Consider the following 13,100-nt stretch of genomic DNA (forward strand, 5'->3'; position numbering starts at 1 on the left):
TTTGTCCATAAATATGCATTTCTGCTGAAAATGTGCATTCAATTCACAGGAAAAGCACACACAGAATAAATCTCAGTGGAATAAAGAAACGCAACGGAATCCTGGCAAATTAAATATTAAATTAAAGCAAGCCTGGGGAAGAGAAGGATTCAGGGTGACCTAATTGTGGCCATGCAGCACCTGCAGGAGCCAGCAAGGAAGATAGAGACTATTTATAAAGACCTGGAGTGCCAGGACAAGGGGAATGGCTTAACACTGACAGAGAGGAGGTTAATTTGAATAGTGGAGAAAAATTCCTCCCTGTGAGGCCCTGGCACAGAGCACCCAGAGAAGCTGTGGCTGCCCCTGGATCCCTGGAAGTGTCCAAGGCCAGGCTGGACAGGGCTTGGAGCAACCTGGGATAGTGGAAATGTCCCTGCCATGGCAGGGGTGGGATGGGATGAGCTTTAAGGTCCTTTCAACTCAAACCAGAATAACACTTCTACTTGAGCCCCAGCCCATCCAAAACATTCAGTAACCCACACAGCATTTTAATTGTTACACTCTGGCATGAAGGGACATTCATTAAGTTGAAACTAAGTAGGAAAAAAGGACCTTGCATGGGTGGAAAAGAAGCAATTTGATTCCAGGCTTTGTCACTCAGAAGCCTTCCTGGACCCCTGGTCAAAACGGAATTCTCCAGGAATGTTTTTGTCCATCCCACCCTGTGCAAGACACAGCAGTCCCTCCTCAAGCGCAGGGATTTGGCGGCTGGGGCTTGTTTTTCTGCAGCTGCCCATCAACACCACCCAGAACAACACTGCTGGGCACAAAGCCACGGCTTTAGAAGAGGCCAAATAGCCCCGCGCTGTGTTTCCCCAGCAACAGATTCCAGCCTTAAGCTGCTCCTTGCTCTCCTTGAGAGCTCCCCGTGCAGCACAGAACCGACTGCCAGAGGTGCTTCAGGTGTCCCAAAACGAGCTGCAGGTCTCATGTTCAAGGAGCCAGGAGGTCTCAAGCCCAAGCTTTACAAAGAGGTGGATGATGACGCTGGAAAAGGAATGTGGCCAGTTTGGCATTCCTTGGCACAGGGAGGGGAGGATCATAGAACCATGATTTTGGGTTGGAAGGAACCTTAAAGATGATTCAGTTCCACCCCCTGCCATGGGCAGGGACACCTCCCACTATCCCAGGTTGCTCCAAACCCCATCCAGCCTGGCCTTGGACACTTCCAGGGGGATGGAGCAGCACCAGCTGCATCCCAGCTGTTCTGGGATGTCACAACCTTCCCTGCTTACCACACCTTGGTGCACTCGTGTGCCTCCCCAGCACAACCTGAGTCATCACTAAAATCCAGCTCTCTTCAGATCTACCGTGGGACAGAGACAAAACCAACCCAAGTGCAACAGGCACTGTCCCAATCCCAGGCTCACCAGGGACAGGCTTGGCTGTTCCACTCACGTTGGAAAAGGAGGGACAGGAACACACAAGTTTCTCAAGCTTGGCCAGAGTTCTGCTCTGGAGATGTGATTCCCGTGTTTCTCTCCCCGGTGGCAGCCAGAGAAGGTGCTGAAGACAAAGACACAAAATTGCCAGAAACCAGCAGGATTCTGCAGGCAGTACGTGACACACCGGACCTGGGTGGAGCTAATCAGGGTGACCGAAATGCAGCCTTCCAGGACCTGAAGGAGACCACAGGAAAGATGGGCAGAGACTATTTACAAGGGCCTGGAGTGACAGGACAAGGGGGAATGGCTTCAAACTGACAGAGGGGAGGGTTAGATGGGATATTGTGAAGGAATTCTTCCCTGTGAAGGTGGTGAGGGTGGGAAGGCACAGGGTGCCCAGAGAAGCTGTGGCTGGCCCTGGATCCCTGGCAGTGTCCAAGGCCAGGTTGGACAGGGCTTGGAGCAGCCTGGGATAGTGAAAATGTCCCTGCCCACGTCAGGGGTAGGACTGGACGAGTTTCAAGCTCCCTTCCCATCCAAACCATTCTGGGATTCTGTGACTTGTGCAGGCATTCAAATCCAATGCCCAATGAGTCAGGACACAGAGGTTTAACACTGCTATTTACCCTTCATTTCCATGTTCTCTGCACCACAAGTGATCAGGGTGTTCCATCCCCTTCAGTGATTTATCATGGCAATAACCACAGTTATTGAGCAGTTATTTGGCTAAAACTGCTCAGATGAAGTGCACAGTCACTGATTATTTCCTACTTATTGTGCAAAATGTGAAAGGGAATCTCTCTTCATCCTTCTCAGCTTGACTCCCACATCCAGCACCACCCGCCTTTAAAAACCGGCGGGTTTCAGGTTCTTACCCCATTCAGCCGAAAGGAAACAAAAGGATTTGCATCATAAAAAGAAAAGAAAAAAGCGCGAACAGAATGGGCTCGACAAACCATGAAAAGAGAAATGTTTTAGTGGAGAGCATGGAAGCTCAGCCCCGACTCTCTTCCCACCTTCCCTGGAACCAGGGGGATTTTGCTCGGCGCTTGGCACAATCGGGTCTCTCCTCCTCCAGCGCGGCTCTGCCTTATCTCATTCCCCGCAGGAGCAGCTCGTGTTGCCAGGGCGATGTGAGTCACCGCCGATGGCAGAGCTGGCTCGGCTCTGCCGGCATTTCCTTCAGCAGGGCAGGAAAAGCTCCTTTCGGAGCCCCAAAAGTGCAGGGTTTGGGTTACCCCGAGGCTCCCTTCTTTCACTCGCATGGAGATGCAACAGCTGGATTGGAGCTCTGAACAAACCCTGCAGCCGGCAGACTCCGTTATTGTCGGGAATTGGAAAGGATCCAGAAAGGGAAACCAAGAAAGACCCTCCAGAGCCTGCAGGGGTGGAGTGGGATTGCTGTGAGGAGCAGCGCGGGGAGCCTGCAGAAAAGGAGGCTCAGGGGGACCTTCTGGCTCAGCCAGGCTGTGCTCCAGGGAACAGGGACAGCAGGAGAGGGAACAGCCTCAGGCTAGGCCAGGGGAGGCTCAGGTTGGACAGCAGCAGGAATTTCTCCATGGAAAGGGTGCTCAGGCCTTGGAACTGCCCAGAGAGGTTTGGAATTCCCACCCCTGGAGGTGTCCAAGGCAGGGCTGGAGGTGGCACTGAGTGCTCTGGGCTGGGGACAAGGTGGGCACTGGGGACAGCTTGGACTCAATGGGCTGGGAGGGTTTTTCCAACTTAAACGATTCCATGATTTCTCAGCCCCAGAGAGGCACCAGCTGAAGCTGCTGTGCTGAACAGAGCCTGGGGCTCTGAGCTCCTGGGTCACTGCTCTGCCACAGACAGAGTCTGACCCTCAGGGAGAGAATTTACTGGGCCAAATGTAACAGGACAGGAAAGGAAAAACAGACAAAAAAATAAATGAAACACCAGTAGCAGAAAATGGAAAAAACCCCAAAAAACTGAACCAACACAATAAATACACACACACAAACCCCCAAACTCTGAAAAACCCAAAGCAACCTCTTAGCGCTGCTCTACTCTTCCACCTTCTCCCCAGCCCCAACACAGGCCTTGTGGTACTTCCAGCAGAACATGAATTCATCTGCTCCTGGGATGACTCATCTCAAAAGGACTCAGCAGCCACGTGGGGACATCCCCTTATCACTGAAGGAAAGCATCCAGCTCTTGGAAAAAACAATTAGCAGTGTTCCCAAAATAACCAGGAGCATGAGGAGCCTGTGAGTCCTTGGGAGGCTCAGGGACACTGACCAGGTTTGGGCTGGGAAGGGGAAGGTGTGACCCAAGTGACATCCTCAGGGACAGCTGGGACAGGAGAAGGGCTGGAGCCACCTGAGCCCTGAAAAGAATCAAAAACACAGGCAAAACTATTTGGGGAATACCCAGTTTATGTAACCTGAATTTTTACAAAAATTTGAGCAATGCAGTTTTTCCCAGAGAGCTCCTCACCTTGTGTTGGGGGCTGAACAGAATGTTAATAAACAGACACAAAAATCCAGAGTTCAGCTCAAAGCTTGTCTGAGTCCTTCCTGGTAATGAAGGGAATAAACAGGAGCTCAGAAAAGCACCAAGTGTCTCACAGAATGCTGCTGTTCCAAGGAGGAATTACAAAGCTGAGATCCATGTACTAAAATCTCCTCACAATTCCACGGAACGTGCCAGTCCTACCTGGGATGGATGTTTAGGTCTCTGGCAGGAACCCCAGGCAGGAGGAAAATGAAGATGTGTTCTCACACATCACAGCACAAAGCCTGAGCTGATGCTTTCAACCACTTTTATTCTCACAGAGCAGAGCAGCAACAGGGCTGGTGGGAAAAAAGTTTGGGAATGGTGGGGGGGAAACGTGTGAAAGGATTGAATAGGAAAGAGCCTTTACACTGTGCTGGTTACACAAAGGCTGCACAGCCCAGGGGGGAAATTCCAGCAGTGCCTGTAGAGGATCAGCCAACCCCAGACAGAGTCAGTGTCTTGGCCACAACCAATCTGTAAATATTACTTTAAAAAAAATCTTTGCTGATATTCTCTGCAGAGAACATCTGTATTTCCAAGTAACTCCCAACACTGTGCCCACAAGAGGACTGTAGAGAATTATTTCACTTTTCTAACCCTGTCTACCCTCAAATTATTATAAAACAGGAGAGGAAAAAAAAAAAACCTACCCACACCAAAACCTAAAGGCGAAGAAGATAAAAAGATGAGAGCAAAGTCATCTTTGAGATGTCCTGGAAATATTGGCTCTCCTGGTTTGTATCAGTGACACCCTGCCTATGCACACACTGAGCTTTAGGCCACATAATGAGCTTTAGATTCTTTCCTTTTCATCTCTTCTTAGTCATCCCAAGGTGATGTTTCTCCCTGCTGAGCTCTGGTAATGTTTCAGAGTTTTTTTTTTCCTGTATTTCAAGGGTTTATTCCGTGGAATCACAGAGGATGGAAAAGGTCCCTAAGATCTCTGGAGAAGGCTCAGGGGTGACCTAATTGTGGCCTTCCAGGACCTGAAGGAGCTGACAAAAAACGTGGAGATTATTTAAAAGGGTCTGGAGTGTCAGGACAAGGGGGAATGGCTTTAAACTGGATAGAATTTAAGGTTCCTTCCCACCTAAACCACCCTGGGATTCTCTCACCATCCCAAAACCTGAGTGGGCACAGCAAAAGCCTTGGCCAATGACCCCAGGCAGCTCCTCCTGCCCCCCACCTGAGCAGCCCTTGGAAAATCACCACACAGAGAAAAGCAACACAGCTGGAAAACGTTCATGTTTCAACAATTCTGCACCAGACTCACAGAATTTTTAGGCTTTGCACCACTTAAATGCAGTGAACCAACTCCTTTTTTTTTTCAATCACTTCCCAATTAATTTACAATCCCTTGATGAACTTTCCTCCTTCAGCACTCCCAGGCTGAACAACCCCACCACAGACTGACACATCCAATGCAAAGGTTTGTATTAAAAATTATATATATTGTGTCAAATAAAACAACCATTCTGTGTACAAATTTATACATGACAAAAAATAAAACTCTTTGAATAACACTGAGTAAAAAAAAAAAAGTGCTGGCTGCTGTCCTGCTCTACAAGTTCTAGAAGCAACAGGCTCACCAAAGGCATTAGTAAACACCTAAACTGCATTGCAGGACTCAGGTAAGGCACAGACTTCAGTTATTTAGGGGTGAAAATAGTCCTGTACAGCATTCAGCACCTCTGCCAGGCTCCTTTAGCTGTGCTCCGAGAGCTGATGGAGATTTTAAGGAAAAACACTGGAAAATGCATCATCACCATCAGGGCCTGGCTCTGAAACACCTGTCAGACTCCAAAAATGCTTTAGAGCCACTTCTTAGCTCATGCCTCCTCCTCCTCCTCCTCCAATTTTTGGCCAGGTGGTGTTTTTATTTGAGTTTTAGACAGCTTTTAATCCAGCAGTGAGAACAGAGATGGCTGAAGAGACATGGCTGCTCAGAGGAACATGTTGAGTCTTAAATTCTGAACCATCTGAATTGTCCTCAGCCTTTTCCAAGCGATTTTTTGATTCTGTGATTACTGCCAGAGCAGCGTAGCACTGGGAGATGAGAAATGGAAACCAATTTAATGTTTTGCTCATCACAAATCAAATGTAAAATGTAGCCCCATGCCAGATTTCTCATTTGTTTAAATCTTCCACAAAGAAAATATTCTTAAAACCAACAGGCACACGATTCCCAGTCCTATCTTAGATAATAGGGAGGTTTTTTTACATATATATGTTTTTTAGGGTTTTTTTTAATCCTCACTTCCTTTACAAATCCTTTTACACCTGGGTTTTCAGTTTGGATGGCACTGTCCTGTGCAGCACAGACTGACAGCACAGCTCTGAGTGGTGATCAGAGAATCTCTCAAGTCTAATCAGCTCTTTCACTGAAGGATTCCAGGCACTTGGTTCAGAGAAACTGCTTTTAACCATGTCTGAGTTACCCAGCTGTGATTTGTTCTACTGTTAAACAGCAAAACCCAGAGGAGCAGCAGGCACTGCTGTAAAACTGCCATAAAATCAATCAGCTCGAGGGCACAGAGTCCCTCCCCGTTTGGAGGATCTGCCTCACAAGCAAATTGTTCTTTATGAGCATCAGAAACTGGCCCAGCCCGGCCTGGATCACCTGCCCAGGTGAGGTCAGGAAGGGAGGATCTGCTGTGCCACTGCTCCAGCAATGCTCAGGCTGCACTGGGAGAACCTCAGCAGGATGAGGGAACATCAGCTGTGGGCTGAGACCCTCAGGATCAGCCAGGGTCTCTGCAAAACAGAATAGCTGGGGATGACTGTCAGAACTCCCACTTCCCAAAGGCACTGGCTCCTTTAGGAGAACACACAGTGACTGTAAATAGGCCAATGTCCCGTTCCCAGCAGGATTTTTAACAAGCCAGGAAGCTCCAAGCTGTGGTTTCTCCAGCACATCACAGTCCAGGTGCTGTGGTTGCACCTTCAGTGCTATTTGCAGGAGGAAAATCCTACATGTTCCTGCCCTGCTGCCAAGTCCCAGCTGCCACAGGAACCACAGTCTGCCTTTGTGACAAAGGGTGATGGGAACTGGGAAGGAGCTGCCCAGGAGGTGGTGCAGTCACTGTCCCTGGAGGAGTTTAAAGGACTGGATGTGGCACTGAATGCTCTGCTCTGGGTGACAAGGTGGTGCTGGGGCATGGCTTGGACTCGATGATCTCAGAGGTCTTTCCAATTTAAGTGATTCTGTGATTCTGCCTTGTTTACATCCCACCTACAGCACTGCTGATGAACTTGCACACAAGTATTCCACATCAATTTTCCTGGAAAGAGATCTATTCCATGAGGACACAAGAGTCCAGCCCAGCTCTGCTCAGTGACCTCCAAGGCCATGACACTTTGTGAACATCTGCTCAGCCTCTCACACTGTGAACTGTTCTGGAGAGCAGCAAAATCCTCTTGTGCAAACAACTGGGAAAACCATGGATTCAGTGAGGCTGGGTACAACTCCAGCAAAGGTTTGCACAGTTCAGCTTCCAGGGCGCTGTGACCAAGGACAAACACTCCAAAGTGCAGGACCATGAACCCATTGGCCTTTGTGACCAACACGTGCTGGGTCCAGGAAAAAATGACAACAAACAAAGTACAACTGTCACTGGGTCTGAAGTTCAATACCCAGAATCAAGAGAACATGGTTCTAAACAAAAACAACTGGCAGAGTTCTGCATTCCCTCACAAAGTCCCCTCAGGTGTCACACATCCTGTCAGTGTTGTCACCGAGCTGCTTTGGTTACAAAAGGTCACAGCTTTTGTCCTGTTTGGCAGAGGAATTTTCTGTTCAAGTGACCGAATCCTTCTTCCTCCGAAAGGGGGACTTGAGTCTTTTCCAGACGCTGCTTTTGGGCTTGGATTTCTTCTCCATGGCCATCATGGCCTCTTTCTCCTTCCTGCGGATCTCGCGCACCAGCGCGTGGAACACGTCGTCGATGTAGTACCGGAAGGCAGCAGAGGTCTCAAAGAAGGGGCAGTTGAACTCCCGAGCTAAAGCAGAGCCTTCCTCTTTGGACACCTGGAAAACAAGGCACACCCTGGTCAGGGAAGCCAAACGCTGGGAGTTTATTCCTTTGCCATGCCCTGCTCTGCTCGCTGTCCCTCTGCATGGACACTCCAAGTCCCAGAGCAATCCTTTCCACCCATCTCCAAAGGTTTATCTGCAAAGCATTCACTCATCACTTCTCTGGCAATGCAAGACACTCTCTGGGGTCTGGGAAAAACTATCTTCAAAGAATATTCCTTTTTTTTTTACTTAAACCTGCAAGGTGTCTGACTTGAGCAGGCCTCAGTCCTGACAGTTTGGTGAGATAATGAAACTTCCTTATCCTTGTCAAAAGCTGTTGTGTTTGTCAAACTACTTCCCAGATCCAGGGAAAACTTTTCTAAAGGTTTTCTCCAATCAATCAATCAATCAATCAAAGAAACAATCTTCTTAAAGCCACACAAAAGCAATGTCCACCCCTCATCCTGTACTTTACAAGCCTGGGCACTGGTATCTGACACACACTGAAAAGTCACCTAATTCCAGATATGAAACAGCACCTCTGGAACTTGTTTTCCAAAGTACATTTCCTCTGAGTTAAATTCTGCTCCAAACTGTTTTCCCACAGAGGGAAGTTACTGCCTTCTTCAGCTGAAAGTTATTTTCATTTTGTCTGTTCTTATTCAAGTTCTCCATTATTACACTTGTGTCTGCAGTTTGCTGCTGAATCTATTAACAGCACCTCCTTTAGAACGATGGAATGGGTTGGGCTGGAATGGACCTTTAAAGATCATTTAGTGTGTCCCTCCTGCAGAGACACCTTCCACTATCCCAGGCTGCTCCAAGCCCTGTCCAACGCAGCCTTGGGCACTTCCAGGAATCCAGGGGCAGCCACAGCCTCTTAGCACAACCTGTGCCAGGGCCTAACCTTCCTCCCAGGGAGGAATTTTTCCCGAATATCCCACCTAACCCTGCCCTCTGTCAGTCTGAAACCATTCCCCCTTGTCCTGGCACTCCAGTCCCTTGGAAATAGCCTCTCTCCATGTTCCCTGTAGCTCCTTCAGGTCCTGGAAGGCCACAATTAGGCCACCCCAGAGCCTTCTCCAGGCTCAACATTCCCAGCTCCCTCAGCCCTTCCTCCCAGCAGAGCTGCTCCATCCCTCTGATCATCCTGGTGCCTCCTCTGGACTAATTCCAGCAGCTCCAGCTCCTTCCTGTGCTTCCCCAGGGCTGGGGCAGCTCTGCAGGTCTCTGGGGTCTCACCTGAGCAGGACAGGGGCAGAATCCCCCCTTTCCTGCTGCCCACACTGGGGGCTCAGCCCAGGAATCAGGGAGGCATAGCCAGGGCATGTCCAGCCTCACAGCAAACAGGAATTACAAACAAAGCAAAGCCCAGGATCAGCTGAACTCTTTTCAGAGTTCATTTCTGTGACTTCATTTCTGTGACTTCTGTGACATCATTTCTGTGACTTCACAGAGTTCATTGTGACTTCTGTGACATCATTTCTGTGACTTCACAGAGTTCATTTCTGTGACTTCACAGAGCTCATTGTGACTTCTGTGACATCATTTCTGTGACTTCACAGAGCTCATTGTGACTTCTGTGACATCATTTCTGTGACTTCACAGAGCTCATTGTGACTTCTGTGACATCATTTCTGTGACTTCACAGAGTTCATTTCTGTGACTTCATTTCTGTGACTTCTGTGACATCATTTCTGTGACTTCACAGAGTTCATTGTGACTTCTGTGACATCATTTCTGTGACTTCACAGAGTTCATTGTGACTTCTGTGACATCATTTCTGTGACTTCACAGAGTTCATTGTGACTTCTGTGACATCATTTCTTTGACTTCACAGAGTTCATTGTGACTTCTGTGACATCATTTCTGTGACTTCACAGAGTTCATTGTGACTTCTGTGACATCATTTCTGTGACTTCACAGAGTTCATTGTGACTTCTGTGACATCATTTCTGTGACTTCACAGAGTTCATTGTGACTTCTGTGACATCATTTCTGTGACTTCACAGAGTTCATTTCTGTGACTTCATTTCTGTGACTTCACAGAGTTCACTTCTGTGACTTCATTTTCAGACTTCATTTCTGTGATTGCTACAGGCAAATTCTCACCACATTCTGTGTGAAACCAGTGCTGCTCTCATCACCAAGACAATATGACAAAAAACGAAGAAAGGGAGTACAACCCCTTGTTTCACTGCATTTCCCACCAGCAGCAGCCCCTCCCGGAGGGCTCCCTGCAGCCCTTACCTGGCGCAGCTGGGTGAGGTCAGACTTGTTGCCCACCAGCACCACGGGGGTGTCGTCGGTGCGGCGCACGCGGTAAATGAGCTGCTTGAACTCGCGCACCTCGTGGAAGCTGCGCCGGTCCGTGATGGAGTAGCAGATGATGAAACCCTCGCCAGCCCTCATGTACTGATCCCTCATGGCCGTGAACTCTGCCTAGAAACACACAATGGCCTTTCAGTGGCACCAACACAAAGATTTGCTGGTTTTCTCAGGATGGGAGACACGACCTGCGCTCCAAACCCAGCTGGGCAAACACCTGGGCATTGACCTCCCCACCCCACCAGCCATGACGTGTGTTTGGGATGGTCACCGAGGTTCCCTTGGCACTGAAACCCCACTGACATGGCATTTACCAGCCCACAGGTGCTGCTGGCTCCTCAGTGGAGGAAGTTCAAGTTCAAGTCAGGCACTGTCAGCAACGTGATGCTCATGAGAAGTGAGAGAGCTCAAACCCCGTAATTTGGAATAAAAATGAGACATCTTATGTAGGATAGCTGTCTCTACACCTGATCATTACAGGCTGCTTGACACGCTCCCAATTCACCTGTAATTACTCACATACCTGTCCTGCCGTGTCCAAAATGTCCAGGTTGGCAGGCTCGTCATCGATGCGTATCCGGATTTTATAGGCATCCTCTGTGCATTCCCAGGACACCAGGATGATTGGGATACAAGCACAACACTCATCAGCCATCAGCTCACAGACAGAATGCTGCACTAGAACCACCCACCCAGTAGGAGAACAGCAATACCTCAGTCTGAGCTTTGTTTAAATTAAATTAAGTTAAATTTCTAATTTTTCTGGCATGGGCTAAAATCATGTGCTATTCCTGACCCCACAGACCAGAAATTAAATTTGGTCACCTTGATGGAAAATGCAGATGAATAACATTTTGTTTTTCTCAAAGCCAGAAAGATCTGTGATTCAGGGGACAAACTGGCCACCAACACCTGCTGATTTCTTAGAAGACATTGTAATATGTATCAATAATATAGATGAAACATTATATATGTAAATGTTATAAATGTAAATACAAATATTATATATTATAAATATGTAAATATTATTTATCATAAACACCACATATATAACCTGACTGTAACTATGTAAGTATACAAATATTCTGTCCCTCTCAGTCAGCATAGTCCCACACTTCAAGAACCCACTCTCAGCAAGGATTTGGTTTTCTTTTCCCCACTCTTCCTTCCACAGGGTAACTGTTGGTTCAGGTTTCTCCTAAAGATGCTGCCAAACTTCTACAGCACCAGAGTGAATTGTTGAGCACTTTCATCCCTCCCAGTTTCTCAAACACAGAGCACAATTTGGCCTGAAAAGTGAACAGCAAAGAGCTGATCACAGCACATAGACAGGATTTTGTGAACTAAAAATGGCTTAGCAGCAGTTTCAATCCATGTCTGCCAACACACAGGCAGAGACAGGGCATGGCCTGAACGGATGGACTGGAAAATGATTAAAGGGCTGAAAGTCAGGATTCGCATCCCACTCTCAGAACTCTTCAAATCACAGAAACACAGAGAGGTTCAGGTTGGAAGGGACCACAGTGGTCACCTGCAGGGCCAGCCCAGAGCACAGCACTGTGTCCAGGTGGCTCTGGGATGTCCCCAGTGAGGACACTCCAGCCCCTCTCTGCTCTCTGCTCAGGGCTCAGGCACTGCCCAGGGAAGAAGCTGTGCCTCCTGTGCAGGGAACTGGCTGGGCTCAGTCGCTGCCGTTCCTCTGGTGCCATTGCTGCCCCCGGAGCAGAGCCTGGCCTGCTCTGAGCTCCCTGCAGCCAGGGACAGCCAGGCCTGAGGGCTGCTCTCAGCTGGGGCTCTCTGGAGGCTCAACAGCCCCAGATTGCTCAGCCTTTCCTCAGCAGGGATCTCTGCAGGCCCTTCAGCATCTTTGTCACCCTCTCTGGACCCACTGCAGGAGCTCTGTGTCCCTCCTACCCTGAGGATCCCAGAGCTGGACAGAGCACTCCAGCTGTGCCTCCCAGGCTGGGCAGAGGGACAAGATCACTGCCTGACCTGCTGAGAATGCTCATCCTGATGAATGGTCAATGTACAGCCAGATTTACAGAGTTCTTTAATTGAATACTTTAAAGCAATGGACTTTAACAGCTTAACCTGTCAAGGGAGAGGAGGAACTGCAAAGAGATTTTTCTCACCAATGGTGGGATCGTGATCCTCTGGGAACCGGTGACTGATGAACTGCATGGTCATGGCTGCAAGCAGAAATCAGGGAACAACTGAGCAACTCAGCCCACAACTCCCCTGAGCATATCGTCACCCCCCAGCCACGGCAAAAAACAAACCCGGGACCGGGGGCTGAAATCGGCGCAGGGATGCTCCGCCCGTGTCTGCAGCCGGGACGAGCTCCGGAGACGCGGCCGCAGGCGGAAGGCGATGGCCGGGACACCCCGGGAGGGGCCGAGACACCTCGGGAAGGGCGGACACCCCCGCGGGGACACCCCGGCAGCGTCGGGAAGGGGTCGGGACACCTTGCGAGGGGCGGCACCGCGCCCAGATGGGAGGTTTAACCCAAGCCGTTCGGGCCGAGCCCCCCGCGCTGCCACCGCCGCGCCCCCCGGCCCTGCCCGGCCCCCCGAGGCTCCCGGGGCCGCTGGCGGCCGCAGCCCCGCACTCACCGCTCTTGCCGACGCCGCCTGCGCCCAGCATCACCAGTTTGTACTCGCGGGACTGCGCCGGGGCACCGCCGCCGCCCGGGCGGGCTCCGGGATCCATGGCCGCCCGCTCGCCGTGCCCCAGCCCCGCTCCCTCACACTCCGAAATGGCGGCGGCTGCTCTGCCACAGCGGCGCTCGGCCCGCCCCGGCCTGGGCGCGCAGCGGG

At 49.9% G+C, this 13,100-nt stretch overlaps 1 protein-coding gene across 1 annotated transcript; it reads right to left on the bottom strand.

Annotated features, from left to right (window-relative positions):
* Positions 1-5,371: 5,371 nt before the first annotated feature.
* Positions 5,372-13,095, bottom strand: RIT1 (Ras like without CAAX 1). The gene is made up of 5 exons (XM_085082151.1): positions 12,897-13,095; positions 12,417-12,473; positions 10,808-10,881; positions 10,207-10,398; positions 5,372-7,968 (listed from the first exon to the last, which is right to left on the bottom strand). The coding sequence occupies exons 1-5, from the start codon at positions 12,991-12,993 to the stop codon at positions 7,738-7,740; spliced, it is 651 nt and encodes a 216-aa protein (XP_084938277.1). The 5' UTR covers positions 12,994-13,095; the 3' UTR covers positions 5,372-7,737.
* Between the last annotated feature and the right edge of the window lie 5 nt (positions 13,096-13,100).

Source organism: Lichenostomus cassidix, chromosome 25, assembly GCF_008360975.1.
Source record: "Lichenostomus cassidix isolate B80296 chromosome 25, HeHo_3.0, whole genome shotgun sequence".
In the NCBI taxonomy this organism is placed as follows: Eukaryota; Metazoa; Chordata; class Aves; order Passeriformes; family Meliphagidae; genus Lichenostomus; species Lichenostomus cassidix.

What these genes read in the sequence shown, in the direction of transcription:
- RIT1 (XM_085082151.1), bottom strand. Translation starts at nt 12,993, where the DNA reads ATGGATCCCGGAGCCCGCCCGGGCGGCGGCGGTGCCCCGGCGCAGTCC. An exon ending in TTTTGGACACGGCAGGACAG is followed by an intron (nt 10,399 to 10,807) that starts GTATGTGAGTAA and finishes GTGTGTTTCTAG; the next exon opens with GCAGAGTTCACGGCCATGAG. An exon ending in ACCTCACCCAGCTGCGCCAG is followed by an intron (nt 7,969 to 10,206) that starts GTAAGGGCTGCA and finishes CTTGTTTTCCAG; the next exon opens with GTGTCCAAAGAGGAAGGCTC.